At 40.1% G+C, this 25,148-nt stretch overlaps 1 protein-coding gene across 1 annotated transcript; it reads right to left on the bottom strand.

The window, feature by feature from the left end:
• Positions 1-4,711: 4,711 nt before the first annotated feature.
• LOC119143539 (protein-lysine methyltransferase METTL21E-like) lies at positions 4,712-24,174 on the bottom strand. Its single transcript, XM_037377914.1, has 5 exons — positions 24,037-24,174; positions 19,704-19,788; positions 9,121-9,278; positions 6,493-6,610; positions 4,712-5,560 (listed from the first exon to the last, which is right to left on the bottom strand). The coding sequence occupies exons 1-5, from the start codon at positions 24,172-24,174 to the stop codon at positions 5,136-5,138; spliced, it is 924 nt and encodes a 307-aa protein (XP_037233811.1). The 3' UTR covers positions 4,712-5,135.
• Between the last annotated feature and the right edge of the window lie 974 nt (positions 24,175-25,148).

Genomic DNA, 25,148 nt, shown 5'->3' with positions numbered 1-25,148 from the left:
GGGGTAAGAGGGAATATGACAGGCTGAAGGAATAGGCTGACAAGGTCCACGTAAAGTCCAACAGAATAACACCATGCAACAGCACAGGCCGTGCTAGAGACTGGCTAGAGAGTACCCCAGCAGAAGAGGACTTGGAGGTCCTGATGGAACAGGAACAAAGACAGTGGTGTAGCCTTGCAGTTGATGCAAGCTAACTGCATTGGCAAGAGTGCAGCCTGCAGATCATTCAAAGTGATTATTACCCCTCTACATGGCATCATAACACCCTACCTGCAGTACTGTGTCCAGCTGCAGAGCCACCAGTAAAAGAGTTCTTAACAAACAGAGAATCCAGAGGAGGAGGAGGACTAAAATGGTTAAGAGGCTGAGAGTATTGGGTTCATTCAGCCTGAAGGGAAGATGAGAGGTGGATCTAATGGCTGTCTTCTACTACCTAACAAGAGGGTTATAGAGAAGATGAAAACAGAGGTGCACTGCAAAATGATGAAAGACAGATTCCCAGTTGCAGCAAGAGAAAATCCAGTTGGATATGGGGCAGGAGGGGGTGGGGAGGGAATGGAAATTTACAGGCTGCTCAGATATGTTGCAGAATCTCCTTTCTTGGAGATTTTCGTGTACCAACTGAAAAACTGAGCAATCTGTTCAGACCTTGAATCTGGCCCAGACCTGAGCAGGAGGTAGGACTAGATAACCTTCAGAGGTGTCTTCCAACCTGAATGATTCTGAAATTCCACAGCAGCCAATACAGTCTGTGTACTGCACGGTTGGTTGGCACAACTATGAAAAAGGGAAATTTGGGATTTTATTCTTGCCTATGGTTGAGTGCATGTGCTCTTAAAGGTTTTATAATTTATTTACAGAGTGGCATGGAAATATTTTTTTTATTCAATAATACAATTAATTTCAGATTTTCCTTAATGTGAGCAAATTCAAACAAGATAGAGCACAGGAAATGTTATTTTTACTGTGAAAGAATTTTGGTACTGGACTCTCCACTGTGACTGAAGTTAAACCACTTGACATTTAGTTTAGTTCCCTCTTTGCTTTACACCTGTGTAACAATATTTCCCTGGTGTCACAGAGCTATTATAAGAACGAACGTATCAATTTCTGAAGCACACCCATGGAGCAATGACAACTTGACAGCATCTATCTTTCTATCCCACTGATTCATGATCCCCTCGTGATTACAAGTGCAACATCAATGGCTATGAGTGAGCAAAAAACTTGTACCTTTCAGGTCTCCAGAGTTCAAAGGCTGTTATCTGGGTCTTGTAAACCCACTCAGGTTTCAGGATCCTCTGTTGTTTGGTAAATGTAATATTTCTTCAGATGATTGTGTTGCCTGTGCTATGCTCAGCAGATTTTTAATGCCAATCACCATTAAGAAGAACACATGGCAGCTAGTCTTCTTTGCTCAGCTAACACTGACAAGTGCCTATATAACAGCCAATGTAAGTTGTTCATCATTCAACTGCCATTTGTGCCATGGGTAATTATTCCAGTATTTTTTGGCAGTTGCATTTCTTAGGCTGCGCCTCCATTACTGCTGCTAAATGCAAATGAGGTTTGCACAGTAGATCTATGCTATCATTTGAACACTTTTTCTAAATGTTCAGCGGTTACAGCTTGTTCTTACAGCTATTAAAAGAAGCAAAAGCCCAGACCAGTGGGTTTAATAATGCAAATGAAACCAAATCACTCAGAGCTGCAACATCACAATTCAGCAGGACAGACCCAAAACCTCAATATAACCATATGGAAACTGTACAGTGTTGAAAATGTTTGTTACTTTACTTCTGAGAAGGAAAAGGCAATGATTGCTAAAAGACATTGATTGAGATGTTATATAATAAGCAGCAAAGTACATCACTAATGATTTTACATATACCTTACACAAAAAGAACCCTTCCTGAAAACATTAGCATTTGAAAACTGTATGATTTGGGAAAATTTAACAAATACTGTCAAGTTACTTAAATATATTGTTGCTCATTAAATTATTCTTAGGTTGGAATACGGAAAAATCCAAGGAATTGACTGAACCCATACCATACATCCCAATTTTCTCTCCAATTAATGTGATTACCGTACATCTCTATAAGACACTGCAAAAGCCTACCAGCTTAGGCAGCCTTTCTGGCATTCTTCATAGGTGGAGCTCTTCCACCCACAAATTTAACTGACCTATTTTTTGCTCCACCTTTCACAAACTACAGATATATATGCCATATATATTAGCAACATAATGCACTGAATGAGAACTGGATTCTTAATAAATATTAGAAGAAAGAATAAATTATTATTAAAATTATGACTGACTTTAAGCATCAGTAATACTTGACATTTACGTGAGACTTGTCTCAAAGGGCTGAAATAAACTCCATAGGCAAATGCCACATACAGCCTCACCCTCCATTGGTCATGGTTAATAACCTGTCCATCATACGAGAAGACAAAAGGTGGCTGTGCAATACAGAGCCAATCACCAGAGCTTTCCCAGGAAGCTTCACACAGCGGTGCTGGACAGGCCTGTGAGAAAGAGGACTAATGTTACAGTACAGTAAACAGTAACAAGCTGTTGGGCCAAAAGGACCCAATCCTGAATCCATTCTACAAACACATCTCCTGTTGACTTCAGCAGGAGCTCAGGAGGAGACAGCCTGAGGGCCAAATCGGAGTGCTAATCGGCAGAACAGCTACTTAAAAGTGTTCACACTCAACTACTTTGCTGCAGTCCTTCTTTTAGCCTTCATCACTTTGGAGTTCACAAGATATTTTTGCTGTTACCCATTAATTACAGTGCCAATCCAATTATCAATAAACTGTTTGTAAACAAAGATGCCCTTTGGATGCAAGAACTAGCTTCAATTGCAGTGAACTTGATGGCTGCAAGTGAGTTAGGAGGAAGGAAGCAGGTAGAGGAAGTCTAGAAATGGCAGAGATCCATGTTTGTTTCATTCTTCACTTAAACTGAACTATTTCTATTTCACAGTGTGGAAAAAAATATTTCCATTCTGTAGTTGTGTTTTTCTACAGCTTTAATGACCTAAGGACATAAGCATAGCAAACCTGTAAGTGGAGGTAATACTCCATACCAGTTGGCATAGAGTCTAATTTTCTAGCTATGCAGGTTGATCCAATAAAAGATGCTACCTCTACCTACAAATGTTGTCCCAGGAAACTAACTGGTGAGGATTAGAAGATTTTCATTAGTAACCTCCAAGCCAAAATCTCACATGTGATCTCCCAGCAGGAGACCCAGAAAGTAGAGTCAATGTACTTCGCTTCCTTTCTTGTCATTTTGCTGTCCTGGGCTAAGACATACTGATTGATGTAGTATTATCACATCCGCTGTGGCTCACCAAGGATGCGCTCCTTACTGTCGATATTGAGAAAGATGGTCTACCCTTGTGGTTCCTAACCCCTTTTGTAGTCAGTCTCACTGTTCCCACCTCTTCTCTTTCTCTTCCTCCATCTCACATTCTCTCTACAGCTACCTTTTCCCTGCAATCCTCCCTCCAACTCCAGATCCCTCCTGCCATGTCCTCATCTGTCCTCCCTGCAAAATTCTCTTCACCCCCTCCTTTCAAGCATGGGATCCTCAGCTCCCTCTGGAAAAGTTTGGCAGCTCAAACTTTTCTCAATATGCCGCAAAACCTCAAACTCTCTGCAATATGCCACCTCTAATGCTGGGCACCTCTGTCCCAAGAAAACCAAATGTTCGGCTGGAAGTAAGAGTACATTCCAGTTATGCCAGTGATTTATCATAATTCTGACCCATAGTTGTGCCAGACAGCAGAGTAAATAAGTAACACACATCTGTCACAAGAAGAGGTACAAACACTAGTATGTTCTGGTAGTCTTCATTTAAAAATTGTCAAATGTGATAACACATAAAAAACTTCTGGAGGGAATACAAATAGGACCTTAAAAGACAAAGACTGACAGTCCCCAGAGCCCTCAAGTTACTAGAGCAATTGTGTGCTACAGTAGAGATAGTAAAGCTCTGCCTGGAAATTAGCACTTTTTTGGGGTTTTCCTCTTTAGTCTGCAAGAGACTTGAAGGTCTCTCACACTCGATTGCAAACAGAATCAGAAAATATGGGGAGTGCACAGAATCATTTTATTAATCTTCCTGAAAGAAAGTTCTGTGGTCAGATTAACATCCTTGGAAGCCTGTCAGAGAACAGGAACACACAATACTGAGAGGCTAGGAGAAAATAATTTTGTTTGCCCATACTACAAAAACAAAAAACATCTGAGCCTGCCCAGGCTTCGGCCACACCATGCCAGGATCATTTAGTTTTCTACCTCCTGCCACCACCAGCCAGCAGCGCAAAACTCCTCTCTTGATGGCCACTGTCATTTTCCCATTGTTGTTCCCTGAGGTCCAGATAACCATCTATTTTTAGAGAAGCAGACCTCCAAGAATTTAAGGCCTTTGCAAAGAGCAGTTGGTGATATGCTGTTCTTTTCTTACCCGAGACCTTTGTTCAAGCAACAAAACATTTAACTCCCTCTTGTCTCTGTGTGCGGTCGTCTGTGGAAGAATCCCTGAATCTAAATAAAAAAATGGAAGGGGAAGAAAGCATAATCGTTAAATCAAAAGGTAATTAATATAGCCTGTCCCTTTATTATGACAGTGTATTTACCAGATGGGGTTTGTTGTGTTTTGGGGGTTTGTTTTAGCTAATTTAATGTCCTGTAAAGGCTAATCAAAGGAGGGATTTACACGATAGTGAGAATGAGAGATCAGATTTAACACCACAACTTTTAAATACAAAGATTTATCATAGTCTTAATTTTTAATTGATTGCTGATCTCACAAGACACCATTCAAAGCTGCAATTGAAAGCTATTGGAAATATTCATTACATGACCCATAACAATAATGCTAAGCTATGAAAGTTATTAGTGGTGTCAGCTTAGCACATATAAATCAAGAAAACGTCAAAGATACATTTCTTCTGTGTATAAAACTATTGGCAAATTGAATTTAGGAATTTGTTAGGGATGCATGAGGAATCTGGTGTTTTGTTTTAGCTATCTCTAAAAACATCATTCAAGCAGCTACTAACATGGAAATTATTAAAGAGAACAAGCTGAAACTGTCACCTCCCTGTATCTCTCTTTCAGACCATCAGATTGGAAGGTCTGGCTTTCATCCTGCCTTTCCTCATTGCCTTATACAAGGTTATGTTCAAGCTCGGGTAATTAGAAATCACCTCTAAATCAAACAGTGTCTGAAATCTGTCTACAAATTTGTTCTCTTTGTCCAACCTAAATCTCATAGCCCAAAGAATAACAGTGTCATTTTTGCACAAGTGATCAAAAGTTAGGAGGAGTTCATCCAGGAAGGGATGGTTGTAAACTACATCAGCGGCCATAATGTAGTCAAAGTGACAGGAAGACCTAGGAAAGTTCTTTTCCAGATCAATCCCCCAAGACAATTCCTTAACATGAGGCTGGTGCTGGCATTTCAGTTTTGTGTTTTGGAGAATGTTGTACTGAAGGTTTCCCAGCAGTTCTGGCAAATCAGTGGCAGTCACGAGTGCACCTGTGACAAGGAGAAAACAAACAATCTTTAAATATATTTCAAGACTTGACTAAAAAAGGAACTGATTTAACCAGGCAGCTCTCATTGAGGGGAACAGAATAATGTAAATGCTCCCAAAGGCTCTTAGCCACTGTGCTTAAAATAAATATTTGGTTCCCAGTAGTTCCACTCTACAGATTGCCATCTAAATGCAGATGGGGATGGGTGGGAAGAAATTAAATAGTCAATGCATCTTGATATCATATTGGTTAAAAGTACAGTGAGCAACTAAGGATTGAAGAATACTAGTTATTAACTCCAAGAAGTCAGCATGAGATTTAACCATTGCCTCTGGTTCTTTCCTTTTCACATAGCAGAGAAAAAAAAAAAAGGGGGGGGGGGGGAGAAAGAAAGAAAACCACAAATCTTTCTCAGACTACAGAAAGCTAGAATTCTGTTAAAATGCAGAAGTCACTTCTCTGGATTACTCATGAGGAAGAACAGGCTACCATGAAAGAAAATACAGTGTCTGTAGCAGAAAAATCAAGTTGCTGAAAGAAAATGATGAGCACAAGTGGAAAGAAAGTGACCTGGCATCCAAGAGCTGTTTGGTCAATGGAAGGTGATACATTGGTCATACCTACACATGGCTTAATGTGGTTGCCACTGATATCCTGTGAGGCCACTAGTTTCTCATTTCAGTTCCTGTTTAACACTGTTAATGACAACATCATCTACTGGGACCCCCTTTACGGCATCAATACATACACTCAAAGCTTTACAGAAAAAAATAATGGAGCAGGTTTCCAAACAAGCCTTTTGGAATTTACTTTTTCTTGCTCTTGAAAGCTTCCAAACAACAGCCTTTTAGAAGAACTGAGACACTTCCTTTGTCCTCCGGTATTCACCTGAGAGATATTTCCAAAAGCATAAGAGCAATGGTAGGTACTCACCCAGTAAACTGGCTACTATGGAGACCAACCCAGTTCCAGCTCCAATTTCAATCACATTTTTGTCAACCAAATTGTATTGTTTAGAATTAGTTTCCAAAAAATAACACAGAACCAGAGCCTGTAGGGGAGGGAATCCATGAACATACTAAACAAATAAATTAAATAAATCCCTTCACTAAATATGCATTGTGATGTAAAAGCATGCAAAAAGATGCTTCAAATGAGCAATATTCATTTAAGCACTGTCCCTAAAGGTTCACAACTCACTATGATCTTTGAGCTCTATAGACTAACAAAATAAATGCTACAGCATGCCTCAATATAGGTTTGTAAAGCATTACAGCCAGAAGGAACAACTTAAATTATCTAATCTGTCATGCTGCATAACATGAGCTATAAAATTCCAGTCAGCAATTCCTGCTTATAACTGCACTTACTTCTCATTGAGTTAAAACATGTCCTTCACAAAGACATCTTCATATAAGGACTGCTTGTGAAAGAAAATCCACAACAAGCACAGTTAAACTCTTCCGATAGTTAATTATTTCTAAGAATAATTAACTACCATAAAGATTCATAAGGGACCAATAGATTTACACCTTTTCTTCCGGTTCAGTTTGTTTTCAGTTGCTAACTTATGTTTTTTAAAGTTGCTTAACAAGGTAACCCCATAGAAAACTTTTATAGCAAACAAAGCCACAAAGAGCCCTCTACCGCAGGCTCCTCATATATGCATTTATAAACTGATTAAGAAGCTTCTTTAGCATTTCTGCCATGTCTCATACTGACCAGTGAGTTTTAGTTCACTGTTGAAATAGAAATTACAGATTTTATTTCTCTGGCAAAGATAGTTTCCAGTTAGACTCCCATATTTTTTTCCCAGATTTTGATAATCATACATTCTCCATTGACAAACACCAACTACGGTTGCCACATCTTTTTGCCTTTCCAAATGGTCATCTGTATTGCAATTATTAGTGGCTTAGTTTGGCACAGCAAAATCACACTCTCAGTTTTGCTTTTGGCTGATTAAGAAGGAAAGGAACAGGAGGACTGTTGACCCAATGTTAACATGCTAGAAATTCAAAGAAAGCTTTTGCTTTCTACCTCTTAATTCAGATGAAAAAGAGTAGGGTCTTTTATGCAAACTTACACATATCTCATAATCAGCAAAGCTTTGATACAGAAATAAGTCTGTAAACACCAACACTAATTAAAGCCTGGTTCCTAAAGATTGTTTGATTAACATTTAAAGGTACATTATATTAAGTTTTTCTGTTAGTTCCGTATATTCCTATAATTTCTTCCCTCAGAGTTTTGTCCTATTCTGTTGTAGAAACCGGCTGGCAGGATCAAAATTTCTGTGGGTTAAATTAGGGAAACTTTGAAATCTGCCTTCCTTTTTATGAAACTTGCAGAAACCTTATTTTCCTTAAAGCTTTTGCCCTTTTGACAAATCTGGCTGACATTTTTCAGAAGAGTTCAAATACGGCTGGATGGAACAGCAAGGGAGAACATGAAGCGGCACATATAGAAGGGTTGCTTTCCACAGCAAAACTGGCTAAACCCTTCCAGAAAAAATATATACTTTTCAGTACAGCCCATGATTTTCTGACAATAATTGGCAGTCAGCCAACCTTTCCTTGAAGACTGCACTGAAGCCACTGAGATACTGCATGAATGACTTGACCAGTTCTGCTGAGACAAGGAAAATTGTTTGGAGTTCAAACAGCAGAGTACACTAACTCTCCTCAGTTGAATTATGGCCATACTTCTTAAAAATAGTACGATTCTGGGAGGCTGATACCACTGGAACAGAAATGGAGCCTCCTGGGTTTTAGTCTGCTCCCTCCTACGGGGGCTCCTGGAGATGGTTCTGTTTCAGGGATGTTCTCTGAATGCACCAAGTGTCAGTGATGCATCGTAGCACCTCCCTGACCACAGTCGTTCCTTTCACAATGGAATATTTCAAAACAGTCAGTTAGCTGCATTTCACAGTTTCAAAACCTTGAAGAAGTCTCTTTGTATGGTGGGCATGTTGATGGTTCTTATATCGAGAGCCAAGGACGATGGTTCTGTCCCACTAGATTTCTGGCAGGTTAAGAAACAGAAAGCTCCAGCTCAGTCTTTTCGCATGTCTGCATATTTAGAAGGTAATTTATTTTATTTTATTTTTCACATTAAGAGCTTGAGTAGCTTCTGTGAGTGCTAATACCTTGTGAGCTCATAACACAGCTGTTTCGGCAACCTGGATCTGTCTGCTGTACAGCTGCCTGTATTTATAAAATGTACAGAAATATAATCATCACAAAACTTCCATATTTCCTTCAAAATATGCTGCAATTGGTCAATAGGATCAAAAAGTACTGGTAGGTGAGGAGGGGACACAAGATCATACATCTTGTGTGACAGGGGCACAAACAAGAAATACCATTTAAGCTTTAAGAACCAGGAATCCATATGAAACAAGGCTAAATTCAAGTTTGGGATTTGCAGAACAGAGACTGAGAAGCACTGAAAGTTTTCCTTGGGTTTACAACATACAACAGATTTATCATGCAAAACAAATTAAAAGTGCTAGAAGACTCCAAAAATAAAAAAAATAACAATACTGCATAAATACTGTACCGATGGCCAGACGACTGCTCCATAACAATCAGTGGCTTCTGTAATTCTTATCTCATGGCCAGCAAAGTGAAAGCCTTCCCAGGCCTTATGAGTTATAAGAGCAGGAAAAAAACGCCTTCTCATGATTTCTGCAACTATCTGTTCATCTTCTTTTTCCCCTGGAAGCAAAAGTATAAATGGTCAAACAGGCTGAGTGGACTGATAATGAAACTACCAGTTTATATTGAAAAACTGATTTGGAAGCAAGTATGAGAATTGTGTGTGTGAATAAAACTACATCTCACCATTAATGGTTAGCATGACACATGGGAAGTATCCTGAATTCTAATTGGAGTTTTCAGTTTATGGCTAAATAATTTCTTTCCTGTTTTGTCGAAGAAGCCAAGTTCGTAAAAAGTAAAGAACTGGAATGTTACCATATATTGCTTTCCATTTCAGCTATCCAAAGGAAAAAAATTAACTTCTTTTATCCTTCAAGAACAGCTGCCCTAGTATAGACACTCATGGTCTTACGTGCACAATTTTTATATTATTTTCCATATCCTTTTACTGTTCACTTTCCCCACTTTATGGTTCTTTTTGACAGTAAACAAAAGGAGCCACAGTATCATTTATGAGCGTCACAAAACTTGTGAAACAAATCCTAGCAACACAAATTATGACAGACAGGAGTGAAAGCACTAGTGTTGTCAGGAAAGCTTATCCACCCATCCCAAGAGAGCCCTGTCAGGGGGATTCTTTCCAGTTGGCATGATATCCTGAATGTCATCCCTGTTGCTAAGCAAAGGGTATTTATGATAGCTAACATAATCCCAGATAACTCTTCTAACAGGAGAGGATTCATTCTTTTTTAGTTGAATACCGAGCCAGTTTCAGTTTTGCCATCATCACACAAAGCTGCACCATAATGTTGCACACACACAAGTATATACATATATATATATATATATATAATACACATATCTATAAGTGAAGCTGTCCAGAACATTTTCTTAGCAAAGTCTAGAATCATTCCAAGTTTTCACAGGAAATTTGCTTTCACAGCCAACTATGATCTCTTGGCAAATTAGCTAAAGTAAAACATGTTTACAAGCTATACCTCCTAGAAAGCATGCTAGATGTTAAGATAACTGGGTTACCACCTTATCCAAAGCAGAGTTTCTGTATGAAGCCTGCAGTTGCCATCAAAATCACAGCTATCAAGATTGGGATCTGCATAAAACCAGCAGGCCCAATGGTTATTAAAAATGAAAACATTTACATTTTCATCAGCATAAAACACATTGGTCTAGGAAAGATTCTTCACCTTCACACTCAAATCACTGCAGTCACAGGACATGATGGCCTCAAGTGTTGTCATTTGCTCTGCCATATGTCTCAGTATTTTTAGGCCCATAAGCTATTGGGATGTCTCTCCCCCTTCGTTGTCATAGAAGGACCAAGGAACAAAAGCAAGTGTGAACAAAGGAAGAGATGATACTAAACAAAAACACATCAGGAAGATGCTCAGGCCCATTAGCCAGTGCTTTAAGCTTGTAACTCAACTTACTCTCAGCATCAGAGGAAACTAGAGAATAGCAACAAACAAGGAAGAAAAAGCAAAAATGTTCATGCGCAATCTTAGTATGTTGACAATAAGACAGAATCAAAATGCTAAACAAACAAACAAAAACCCCAACTAACTAACCTACAGCATTCTCCAAAAATGTATTGGGTGTGGGGGGATGACCTTAATCATGGTATACAGCAAAAATAACGTAATGCATATACTACTGGAAAAAACATAAACAGTGTAATTTTATAAAGGTAACTTAAATAAAATAGTCAATATTGAAACTACTTTTTTTTAAGATGTTAGAAAATAAATAGCATGTTTCAGCCAGTTACATCTTTTTGCAAGTCTCTAATGTTAAGCTGAGAGAAAACACATGCATGGTGCCTGCAATCAGGGAACTCTGCACAAACATAAGTTAAGTGCCAGAGATACGCTGCTCCAGGGCAAAATTAATCTTTCCTTATGAAAGAATTAATATGATGCTGTCTTACTACACATATCATAAGTGTATTTAATATATCATTTTGTTTCCAGGCATACCAGATATAGCCTGCTTTTAATCTTCTCTGATTGCTTGGAGCAGTCTGATCTTGTTCTGTGATCACTACTAGCTGTGGAAGGAAAAAGCTATTCCTTCTATTACCTCCCAATTACAACCATTTTTCTTGATTGTTTCTCCCTTGACATCTGTTTTGGATCCAATTTTGTCAAGAAGCCATAACTTATGAAGTCTTAACTTACAAAGCTTCTGCCAGAATACCTATAAAACTTTAGCAGTACTACAGCTACCCCTCTAGTGCTCAATAAACATTTCCCACCTATTCCCTACATTATCAGCAATCTTACTACTTCAGGCTCGCAGAGCACCTATACTAACAGGGTTTGTAGGCCACTGCTCCCTCTCTGAGCTAAACTGTCCACAACCCTGAAAGAAGAATCCCAAATCTGATTAATAACGCCTTTGGCCATCTTAACCCACCTGGAGGATTACCAAAGGGATATCTGGAGAAGTTTACATATTTTTTATATTTTGACTTCCCCTTTAGAAGATCTTACTATTGTGGAGAATCAAAAAGAGTACATGTTTCATTAGAGACATCATATGGTAGACAGGTTTCAAAACCCTAATGAAAAACGTAATCAGTACCAAGATGCTAATGATTCTGACAAAGAGTGCTGACAAAATAAGGAGTGAAGACTTTTAGTCAGATTTGCTTGCTTACATACGAGTTTCCCTTCATATTGCAAAAGGCACTCTTCTATTTTCTGCTTTATATCTTCCAAAATAACTAAACTTGTGGGACTGCACAAAAGGAAAAAAGCTAATTTTTCTGTAACTGCCTTCAGAGCAGTCAGAACAGAAGAATAACGAACTAGTGGGAAATCTTTCAAGCAACAAGAAAATTGTTATCAGGCTAAGCAAAATCCAAATGAGATTAAGTCTTTTAATACATCCAAATGTTGAGAAAGTTCTTCTGGTACTTCAATCAAACTAGTTTCTTGCTAACAGATGCAAAAAGCTGGTAGGAAGTTATTCTTCTGCAAGCATTTATCTCTGTGTTAGTCCATATTCTCTTGTTCAGGAAGAAAAAGACTTGGAATTATGACTGAATGAATGGATTTTAATGACATTTTAAGACAACAAGAGCCAACCCATCAGTAGAATAGGGTCAGAGAAGAGTAAAGGAGACTTGACTGATCTGGCTCTCAATTCTTGTAAGAATGGAAGTGGATAATAGGCCTTTCCAGCAATACTACTCAAGCATCCATACTAAAGTGTCAGAACTTAAAAGAGTCAGCTAGGACTGATTCCTCGCTTCTTCATTTGCCTGAGTTTGACCAGGCAGGTTGGCCTCACTCCTCTTCTGTGACTTGGAAAGGCATGGAAGTGGTATATACATAGAATGACTTTCTTCAGCCTATTCATCTTTTTGCACGAGCATGTATACACAGAAACCACTGAGTTTCAGGTGCTAGAAGATGCTACATAAAGATGAGACAGTTCAATCCTGTTCAGGTAGCATATAGAAATTGAGATACTTTTGTTAGTGAAACAGATAGTGTTGCTTTGGTCTTGAACTTGTGTTCACAAAGAAGTTCCCATCTCTTGATGCCCAAATTCCTCTTGAAATAGAATTTGATTGTCTTTAAGTTTCTTAAGACTTTCTGCCTAATAGGTTAATTGCTTACAGCATTCTTTGAAATATTTTGGGTAAAGTATTGTTTATCTTGAAATTCTAACATCTTCTGAGCCTGTTCTTGGAACTCCCTTGGTTTTAAATTAATATCGAGCTGAGGGAGAAAAGTCATATACAGCTGACACATCTTGCACTATATCAACTACATCATTATGAAAAAAATCATAAACATCATTCTCAAAGGCAAAGCAATCATCGTTCTTACAACTGAAATGTGAACATAGTTTTCCAAAGAGACATACTAAATCATTTGGAAGACTGGAGTTGTGAAGTCAGTGGCAGGTTAGTTAGAGAAACGTGTGTCAAGCTGCAAAATCTTGTGTAGGGAACCAGAGGATTTTGCTGACACATTCAAATGTCAAATGAAGTGCTTTATATTAGAACAAAAACTAAAGAAAGAAAAGGACGTGAGTTCTGCTGAAACAGAGTTGGAGACGGCCTTCAAGTGGGAAGGGAAGGCAGAAGGAAAATACAAGGAGATAGACCAGGTCAGAATGGAAGGGGTTGCAAACTGCAGCGTCTTTAATGACGAAGCAAATCACACTAATAGACCTTAGGGTTTAGGCTATCTTTATCTGCATGCTTTTTGCTTAGAATGAGTAGAAATAGTACCTGTTTAGAAACATGCTACATGATCAGCTGTTCTCTTACACCAATTGTCACATAAAATCATGCTTGGGAGTATACAGCTCCATCAGGAAATGGTAACCTTAAAACTCAGTCAGGTATCTTCCATCAGTTAATGGCATATGTTAAATTTCTCACTGCATAACTAATGATACTGCCTACGTTAATGCATTCTCCACTGAATAAAAATTGAACAGAGACAGGCATTGTTAAACAGCACTTAAAAAGCAGGAAAAGCAGCAAGAGACAAGGAAGCTGAATTAAAATTATATATTAAACAATAATAGATACCACTGTCCAGGTACTTGAATTAAAATCTGTCTAAAAAAGAAAGTAAAATTACCTTTCCACATGAAAGCTATGAAGAATATATTAGCAGTGAATATCTCTATTTTCAAACTCATTCACAAATAGCACACAGATTAATAAAACATCCTCCAAAGTACTTTCCTAATGGATTAGGACAGCATTAATTCAGAAACAAATTTTCCCCAATGATTCATCAAAACAACCTACAGGAGGAAAAAAATGCATTATTAGTCTCTTTCAAGTGCTAGCCCGACCCTGCTTTATCTCTTGAGGTCAAATGGTGTCACAGCCCAAGGTGATAAGGAAATAAGACCCAGATGTCTTCTGCTTCTCTCATGCTTTGATGGATCTCCTCCAACTGGCAAAAGGAATGAAACCCAAGCCTTCATCATGATGTTGACCTGACAAAGTTCAGCCCTCCAGCAACAAATCCTCCCTTCTTCAGAAGCAGTATACTCTCTCCTGTGGAATTTAGGTTTAAAATTTACCATTTAGACTTGTACTTACAAATATTTTAAGAACGATGTATCAACTACTGTAAAGACATACACGGTTCCTCTAAGGCTTCTCAGAAATTGCCTCTGAGTTTGATGAGCACAGGAGGACTATCTGTGCTGACGTTACTAATTGAGTAATTCATGAGTGAAAGTTCCAAGAATTCATGATTGCCAGGACTCTTCAGGTCTCCCCACTCAGGACACACGGAACTGGAGTTATCCAAAGTAAAGATTCAAGATGTATTTTATACATATAATACATACACAATATATATCATATATATTACATATATATACATATGAAAGCTATCTATGTATCCCCATATCAGGAAGATACCTGCAGAAAGGTCAGTAAGGGAACATATCTGCAAACTGTTCTGTAACTATAAGAGGTGACTGAAGAAGAGTTACATTACTACACTGATAGGAATAATCAGAAGGCAGCCCTGTGAATCCATCTGGGTATTTCAATGGCTCAGAAGAATTTTACCCCAAATCTACATTAGGACCCAGCTCTAAGGGACTCTGGAGAGATGATTTTTGCTGAGCTACTGACTTAGGGTCAGAGCCCTGGCCTTGCAAGCATTACAGATGGCTCCATAGAAACATACACAATCCTGATTCACAGAATGGTCCCCAAACCGATATCACTTTAGTATCTTCATTTTATTCCACTTCCATCCCATTCCATTACATTACAGCCAAGGACCCTTAAAGGAACAGGTTAGGAAGGAAACCTAATCATGTCCTTGACTTCCCAGACGTCAGATGTAACCTACACCTTTCTAAGAATATAAAGCAAAGCACTGTTCCAGTACTTATCTAAACTACACAGTTAATTTTGCCTTACTTCATCCCTACCTACAAAGCAGGAAATGATCATGTAACCTGAGAGTAGGCATTCCAGTACATCCACTACAAGGAACCTGCTGAAGTGATGGCAATGATGAGGTGTATTATATTGATTAATCTGAGATGCTATGTCAGAGTAATATAATGCTTGAAACTTTATACTTTGAAATGCAGAAATACAAAACTGCCACCCACAGGCAGCCTCTTCTCAGCCAAGAGACAAGATGCATTTAGCTCAGAGCACGAGAAGGGAAGAGGAGGAGAGGGGTATGCTCACGGTATCCAGCCTATGTATTTACCCAGGCATGAGAGACACATTTTCAATTTGCAATGCACACCACTCATATCCCAGCCCTATCCAAAACACAGGTCATCCAAAATCATTAGAAGGCTGAAAACAGAGAACCATATTCAGCTAATCTCATGAACACATAATGAATTCAAATATGACAAGTACTTCCCTTGTTACTTCATCATGTTTGTCTGTCATTGAAAACATCTTCAGGTCTAGGCTCAGCAGCTATTTGATCTCTAAAGATAACTAAATTACTTCCCTTTGACCACAAAAAGTAGACTATGTTCTTAAATTAGGTGGTCTAATGTACATTATAAAAGGCCGACAGCCAATTTCCTGATGGATAGGCAGGCTCTGTATGAGTAATTTAGACACTGTAAGTCATTGTCTAGTCTAATCTTTCACATCTCTTACCTTGCCCAGTCAAGATGGCTTTGTGCCATTGAAAGCTCTTACTTCCTTGTAATGACACGCCAGAACATGCCAGGTACCACAGCCAGTGGAACAGAAGGGACTCAACAACATTCCCCTACCAATAACTCTGGATTTCTAAAATGATTCTTTGAGGAAAGGACCTGAAAGTAACCTAACAACACCAATCCATGAAAACATACCACCTTTCTCCTGTAGCAGTTGAGAAATATTTAATTTATTGTTGAAATGCAGCGACTACAGAGGGGAAAGATGTGAAAACAGGAAAGACAGGCACATGGCTGAGGGGTAAGAATGTATTACAGACTTCTCTACAGAGTTAACATCTGATTTGATTATCTGAGTGTTGCCTCTAACTTCTGTTCTATCCATACACAGGAAGTTTCCATTTGAGTTTAGTAATGTCTTCAGCAAAAGTGGGTCTTGTCGGAGGAATAGAAAAGGAACAAAGAAATGTTAATTCAAATTAGTACACCTGATTTTTACTATAGTATTTGAATGCTGCCACTTTCAAACAAAAGAGCTCAGAGGTATGTTACAATAGCCAAGAGGCAACTTCAAAGAAGAGATGCTTTTAGACTATTCTGATTTGCTGTGAATTGTGTACTTTAGCTCTAGTCACTCCTTAATTGGGTTGTACTCAAGTCTTATTCCACACTACCTCTTTTAGCCTTTTTTTGTTTGGAGACTGCTTGTTGCCTAAGAGGAGTAGAATTTGACTCCTGATGTTTCAGTCAATCTTGCAGTGAAGAAAAAAAAACAGTAGGTAACTAATGGTGTGACTTCCAGGAGTCTGGGTTTTTTTTAATGCTTTTGAGATGAGAATTAATGGAAGAGGTTGTTTGGTTGTTTTGGTTTTCTTAAACATAGAAGCGTAATTCAAAGCTAAGAGACAAAAAAGATGAAGATGAAATGAAGAAAGGAGGTGGTGGGAAGATACAGCAAAAGTGTCATTTATATATAGCATAAATAGGCTCATTTTTTAACCAGCACTGTTAATTGCAAAGTCCACTATATAAAGAATGCTTCAGCAGTTTAAGTGCTCAAAAAAATGGAGGAACTGACTGCTGGACCTTCCTCAGAAGGATTCAAATTCACAACTCACCCACCTGAGGGGTGTGTTCCAGCCACCCTACAGAACCAGCTGCTTCCCCTTCCCTCCATCACCACCAGAGGTGGGCCACCAGGAAACCAGGATTACAAGAATCATGCTAGAAGGACAAGAAGCAAGGGAAAGCCCAGCTATGAACTGCGCACTCAGTTGTGACAAGGCAGACTTGCGCTCCACACTCTGCTCCTAGGATTTTTTCCACATTTTACAGCAAAGTCTCTGAAGTCAATGGAAAAGTGTCAGTGGGGAAAGGAATGAGCAAATAAGCATCTTTAGAAGTAACCAAGGAAATAGTAATGAGACACTAAGTCACTCCCTTTTCCCAGCTGAATATCTCAACTTCTAAATTACAGGGGTTAGGCTGCTTCTCACTTGCCTCCATTCCAACTACATCCCATTTAAGGCACCTTTCTGGACTCCACCAAGAGACTTGAAATGACAGCAGGAATTGACATCAATTAGGACATCTGTCAAGCAGGCTGAGTACAAGGAGTGTGCCCCTTCTAAAATGACGGGAGATATGTGAAGGTTACCAGGTCAGTATTTTCTCAGATATTTATGGATTAAAAACTGATCCCTGGCCAAGTAAAATGAGATGACAGAGTGTCAAGGACAAGTGTGCCTTGCAAGCTTGCTCTTCTCCTTTTGTTTCAGAGATAAAATCATTCTGAGGTGAATTTATATAACGCAACTGTGGTGAAGTAATTTAGTATCCCAAGAAATGCGAAGTGGCAGAATCTGATCTCAGAAAAGTTTAGCCAAGGAGAGTTAAAGCTAAATTCATCAAGAGAAATCATGAGAGGAAATAAAGAGACACATACAACGATGCAGGTGTGATGAAGAACTGATTGGATAAAGACACCAAAGGAAAGATCAGACTGGGTGAGGATCTACCTGTAAGCTGAGAACCAGTAGTAATAGGAATCATGAACAAGAAAGAGGAGTTTTAACCTGGAGAACTTGTGACAAGCCAATTAAGAAGGGAAAGACCTCAGACTGGAACTTGCAGAGAAACTGAACTGGATTAAGAACCCTGAGAAAGAGACTGGGTAGGTGAAGTTAATGAACTGGGAATAGGGTTGGTGGTAGAGGGAAAGGATGAGAACAAGGAACACACAGGCTCAGGTAAGTATTTTGTATTTTATATATATAAAAATATATAATTGAGCAGGTAAGTATCTGTGCAGCAGGTTCAGCACCCTTCACCTCCAGAACCTGGCATGGAATTTAATATAACAAAATCTGGTGCAGATGAAACTGTAAGGATATCCCAGTTTCCATTCTTGTCTCATCCTCTTAAATTGGTGTTTCTAGACATTGAAGAGAACCACCTGCTATTGCTATCAACAGGTTACTCTGTTAGCTAAGTGGAATGTATTTCTGTATTTGAGCTAAAGATTTTGCCCTACCAACTAATTTTGCATACATTAACCTAATGTCCCAGAATTCAATTTATTTTCATAATTCCAAAGCTAAAGAAGTCACACGAAGACTCACTCCTCCCCACCTTGAACCCTGCATGAAGAGAATATCAATATTAGAGACCCAAGCTTGCAGAAGCATAGAAATGCCTGTGCAACTTTCTATCAGCCCTCAAGTACTATGGAATACATAATGACAGTAATCAATATTTCAGTCTTTAGTAGTTCTACCTTTAATATTTATTCTTCTAGATATTTCTTCCCCCAGCAATCATACTTCATTGCATAGGATCAACTTGAGCTCTTGGTTCAAGTCAGAATTACACAATAGGAAAGGGAATTGCATTAAAGAAAATCTTCAGATTAAGGCACTTGAACAGTGCTTTGTGGAACAGCAATCTATACCAATCCCCATCAGCCATCTTTTTGTGCAATGTCAGTTTTCCAGAGAAGGTCATCAATTTGGGATACTTTAAAAAAAGTATTAAAAACCAAAATAACAAACATCAGTTTCAGTAAGCAAATAATTAATTTTAGGTATTGCAGTCATGCTCAAAGCTCCACCTTGCCTTGCTGAACATGTACGAAAGAAAAACCAGATGCTAAGCTCTCTTGAAAAAGCAGAAGCCCAAAAGCCTGGCTTTACATGGACCATGACTCAACTAAGATTTTAAACAAAAATATTATGAAAAATAAAATAATTTTAAAAAAACAAATCCTTTCACATTTAGCTGTAGAGCATAACTAGACCCCACCCCAAAACGACACCCACCCTTGCCCTAAAACCTTGTCTACTCCTGGTGACTCCTAAAAAGGAGATTACTTGTGATGCTTTAAGATCTTGAAAGATGTGCAACCATGAACTTGCCTAAGGAAAAAAGCTGCCATCAGTCCCTGAAGGAATTTGAAGGTTAGGTTTGAGGCTGTCTAGACAGAAACCAAGCTTGTAATAATCCATTCTTTCTAAATGACACCAACAAACAAACCTCTCCTGCATAGTTTGTTCATAGTCACAGCTTCGTTCCCTGGAATGAGTTGCAGGCAAATAACTGGAGGACAGATGCCAGGCACCAGTAGGAAACTGCTGGGACCATAGTATGCCAGTATATTCCTACATAGCTAGAACTACAACAGTGCTACCTGTTGTACTTTCTGTACAAGTGCCATAAACATAATTCTTCAGGAAAAATTAATAAGAAAATAGCTCAATGTCAGCAAGACACCATGTACCTTAGCAATATTCCTAAGTGGAACAAGAAAATACAGTGAAAGAAGAAACATTTTACCTTCTTGTCTTTCTAATTCTCTTATTGGTTCATTTTGTAGATGATTCTGTTGTGATGATGTCCAATCCATGCTATGCCACAAAACCTGGGACAGAGAAACAAGCCTGCCTGAATAAAATTATTTCTTTTTCCCCACACAGCATTTCACACACACACCACAAAAATATTTTTACATCTATTATGCTATAATTTACTTCTATTAATAACAAAGACATGTAGACATATAAATATCAATATTAAAACCATAAAAGAAACAGAAACAGTAAACTAACTCAACTGTTCTACTTTCAGAGGGAAAAAAAGCAAGAAGGTTTAAAAGAAAAACAAAAAAGAAAAAAAAAGAGCTTTGATAAACAGTTAGAACTTTTATGAAATTTTAAAATTAGAATCAGTTCATATCAGCGTAAGTAGGCTTATAAATGATTGAAAGGAAAAGTAGCATCAAACGTGTGAAAGAGAAGAAAAATTGTACCAAAAAGATCTACTCTTGCTTGAATTATTTGGCTTGGAAGGAAAGGAAACAACCTATTAGTAAAGGTTGCACATAAGAATAAGTAAAAAGCTGGATCTATAGACTGTGTATGTGCACAAAACATGTAGACTTGGGAGAAAAAAGTAATAGAAAAGTATGGCAGGGGACAATACAATTTTCAGCTGTCTGCAGAAAAGCAGAAAAACAACCAATAGTCTCCAATTCTGGATATTTTACAATCAGAAAAACACTGAGTTCACAGGAGAAAAAAAAATCAACTCAGTGCTCTGGTAATTTTTAAAGTTCTTGCACTGTTATATGGAAATTTTACTGATTTTTGCAGGAGGTTACAGGCAGCATACAGATAATAATCCTCAGATGTCTAAACCCCAATAGAGATGCAATTAAATAAGGCAATGTGTGATGGAGTATCTCTATCTAGCAAAAATTAAAAAAAAAAAAAGGGGGGGGGGCAGCGCAGTGGACACAAGCAAAGTAAAAACATATGCTGAATCTCGAGAAAACTTCCTCACAGCGCAAAGCCTTAGGCAGGTTTTCGTCGCAATACTTCAGATGAAAGAGGACAGTACCAAAACAGCCCTGTCTTGTTAGAGGGGCTGCATCATACCCTCTTGACTTCACCTTACAAAGTCACGCAGGTTTAATGTTTGGCTTTAGTACCACAATGCCAGCAGCCATTAACCTATTTGAAGGTGAAAAATAACTTAGGGGGTTTCTACACATCACCATAACTCATAAAATGAAAATACTGCTATTATATTTATGTCCATCTATGCACTCAGCAATAGTAACATCATTACATGGGACACTGTCGTGCTTTAACCCCAGCCAACAACTAAGCCACACACAGCCACTCATTCACCTTCCCCTCACCACAGGGGGAAGGGGGAGAGAATCAGAAGTGTAAAAGTGAGAAAACTTGTGGGTTGAAATAAAGACATTGTAATGAGACAGAAAAGGAAGAAAATCATAATAGTGATAATAAGAGAATTAGAATATACAAAGCAAGTGATGCACAATGCAATTGCTCACCACTTGCTGACTGATGCCCAGCCAGCTTTCCCCCACAGTTTATAACCTGAGCATGACATCGTATGGTACAGAATATCCCTTCAGCCCGTTTGGGTCAGCTGTCCTGGCTGTGTTCCCTCCCAACTTCTTGTGTTCCTCCAGCCTTCCCACTGGCAGGGCATGAGAAGCTGACATGTCCTTGACTTACTATAAACACTACTTAGCAACAACTAAAAACATCAGCATGCTATCAATATTATTCTCATACTAAACCCAAACCACAGCACTGTACTAGCTACTAGGAAGAAAATTAACTCTATCCCCGCTGAAACTAGGACAGTATCCACCCCTTATTCTGTATCATTTATGACATGTCCAGGTGTTGCAGTTTAATCCTGGCCAGCAATCAAGCACCACACAGCTGCTCACGCATCTCCCCCACAGTGGGATGGGGGAGAGGACTGGAAAAGTAAAAAGTGAGGAAGCTTGTGGATTGAGATAAAGACAGTTTAATAGGTAAAGCAAAAGCCGTGCACGCAAGCAAAGCAAAACAAGGAATTCATTCACCACCTCCCACTGGCAGGCAGGTGTTCAGCCATCCCCAGGAAAGCCGGGCTCCATCACGTATAAAAGTTACTTGGGAAGACAAATGCCATAATGCCAAATGTCTTCATTGTCGTCATTCCTTCTTCTTCCCTCAGTTTATATACTCATCATGATGTCATATGGTACGGAATATCCCTTTGGCTAGTTCAGGTCACCTGTCCTGGCTGTGTCCCCTCCCAATGTCCCATGCCCCTCCAAGTCCTCTCGCTGGCAGGGGCTGAGAAACTGAAAAGTCCTTGACTTGGTATAAACATCACCCAGCAACAGCTAAAAACATCAGTGTGCCATCAGCATTGTTCTCACACCAAATCCAAAACACAGCACTGCACCAGCTAATAAAAAAATTAACTTTGTCCCCGCCAAAACCAGGACACCAGGTCCCACACTTTCCAATACATCCCATCCAATCACCATCATCTTTCCTGTCTTTTGATATATTAACACAGATATCATTCCCTTAGCCTACAGGCCCCTCCTCTGAAATGTTCATTGGGTTAATTTAATCCATGACTTTGGGCTCCATCTGTTATGTTAGTTCTTCAGGGCAGGAGAGACTGTGTGTGGTGTTGGATTGTTGCATGCTGAAGCCAGTTCTTGTTCCATCACCATGCTGCTTATCTGGTTCTATCATCAAAATTCATTCTTCATTAATCTGGGTAAGTATAATATCATTTGTATGGCTTATAGCAACAATAGTAGTGATGACATACAGTATTATATAGCAGTTAACATCATATGATTCAAATCATTGGCTAGTCTCACCCCGAATCAAATCTTGGGGTGCACATCAGACCGCCCCATCCTCCTGCACTACCCACCAGGTGCACCCAGGTCCTTGAGCAAAAGCAGTCACGTGAATGGATTTGCCTTTGCCTGAGGCAGGAATAACCCAGCCTGTCTCCCCCAGCGTGTTCTTTATGTGCACTACAGGGACTTTATCCCCTTCTACAGTAGTAAAAGTTTTGATTGGGCAGGGCCAGCTCCACTGGCAGATCCCCTGGTATTGACTGACCAGGCGGTTTTGCTGAATGTGTATCCCAGTGTTTGAAAGTCCCACCACCCGTCGCTCTCAGAGCAGTCTTTCACAGTCCGTTGTGCCGTTTGATTTTCCCGGAGGCCGGTGCACAGGGGATGTGATACACCCACCCAGTGTCACGCTGTTGGGCCCGGGTGTCTATGAGGGTGTTTTGGAAATGAGTCCTGTTGTCTGACTCAACTCCTTCTGGGGTGCCATGTCCCTGTAAGACTTGTTTTTCAAGGGCCAGGGTAGTGTTTCAGGTGGTGGCATGAGGCACAGGGTCTGTTTGCAGCCACCACATGGTTGTTTCCATCATGTTAAGCACATGGCGCTTGCCTTGGTGCGTCTGTGCGAGTGGGATACAACCAGGCTGCCAGGCCTCCCCGTGATCATACCTCAGCCATCAACCTCCATACCAGAGTCCTTAACTGCTTGGCTTTGTTGATTGCGGCACGTTTCACATTCATGGATAACCTGTGCTACATTGTCCATGGTCAGTGGCCTGCCTCGGGTACGTCAGCACCTACATGACCTACTTTTACAGCCAGGTTCTGTGGGAGAGGATAGAGAATGTCTGAAGAGAGATGTGTGAGGAGTATGGAGAACATCTGACCATTATTGACAGGAGGTAAGAGAGAGGAGGATGGAGAATGTCTGACCTGGCAGGACATAAGAGCACAGCTGGGTATTGTGAAGGAGAGTAAGAAAGACAAACATAGTTATCTAGTAGCAAATAGGTGTCTGCATGCTTGTAGTGATATATAACTATGTAACTGGATGAATGGTTTCTGCCCGGAGCCTGGTGGTACATACAGCTGGAATGTCTATCCAGGCTCAGAGATATAAATACAAGCTTCTCTGTACAATAAAGCGTCTCTGGTTGCACCACAACCAGAGTCCATGCCTTCATACGTCACAAGGTTCTCTACCTGAGCAGCAGGATCCTGCCACAATGTGGCAGCCCAGATGGGTTTGCCTCTGCGCTGCTGGTGGCTCTGCTTCCATCACTGCAACCACCCCCACAGGGCATTTACCACCATCTACGAGTCAGTGCAGACACAGAGCACTGGCCACGTTTCTCATCCAGCAATGTCTAAAGCAAGCTGAATGGCTTTCACCTCTGCAAACTAACTTGATTCACCACCTTCTTCAGCAGGTCATATACGACTCCATACAGCCACCTTTCACCTCTGATGCTTTCCCACAATATGACAAGGCCCATCAGAGAACAGGGCATGTTGCTTCTCATTTTCTGGTAGTTCATTATACAGTGGGGTCTCTTCAGCACATATGACCTCCTCCTCTGGTGCTATTCCAAAATCTTTGCCTTCTGGCCCGTCCATTATCACTTCAAAGATTCCTGGGTGACTGGGGTTTCCTATTCAAGCCTGTTGTGTGATCAGTGTGACCCAGTTACTCCATGTACCATCAGCTGCATGATGTGTAGAGGGGACTGTCCCAGCTCTTTGAACATCCAGCCCAGCACCAGCTGTCGGGGTGCCAGGAGGAGCTGGGCTTCAGTACCAACCACATGTGAAAGCAGCTCAAACCCCTTCTTATGCTGACAGTATGTTTTCCAGCACAGCAGGCCTCGGGTCCTCTGTATCCCTAAATCCCAGCCCCCGAGCGTCAACCTTGAGTCTCCCCTGGTGCTTTCTGCCAGAGGCTCGGCTGGTGCAGTATCGCCGCTGGTGCACTGCTGTGGCAGTGACTGCCACCTGATGTTCTTTGACCCTCAGCAACCCCACAACAGAAGGGTCCTCCCCAGAGACTGGGCAAGGTAGGCAGCTGTTTAATTCCCCCTGTCTCCAAGGCAGCTATACCAAAAGCCACCGGTACCCTCGTGGGTCCTTGAAATACCCTCTCCTGAGGCAGCCCGTGCCAAGGATGCGCAGAGCCTCTGGGCCAGTCACAACGGGGAGCTTTTGCCAGTCGTTCCCAGTCAGGCTTATTTCCGCCTCCAATACAGTTAGCTGTCGGGATCCCCCCATCACTCTAGAAATACAGATGGGGTTTGATGGCATTAGGGCACACTGTGCGCCCGTGCCCACTAAAGCCTTATACTCCTGTGGGAGTATAAATAAAGAAACAGACAAGTAAAAGTGAGAAAATTCATGGGTTGAGACAGAGACAGTTTAATGGGAAAGAAAAGGAAAAAAATAATAGTAATGATAATAATGATAAAAGAGTTAGAATATACAAAACAAACAAGGCACAATGCAATTGCTCACCACTTACTGACGGATGCCCAGCCAGTCCCCGAGCAGCAACCCCCAGCCAGCTTTCCCCCCCAGTTTATATGCTAAGCACGATGCCA

This window comes from Falco rusticolus, chromosome 2, assembly GCF_015220075.1.
Source record: "Falco rusticolus isolate bFalRus1 chromosome 2, bFalRus1.pri, whole genome shotgun sequence".
Taxonomy (NCBI): Eukaryota; Metazoa; Chordata; class Aves; order Falconiformes; family Falconidae; genus Falco; species Falco rusticolus.
Note: the sequence above shows the minus strand (reverse complement) of the source record. Positions and strands in the feature narration are given on the sequence as shown.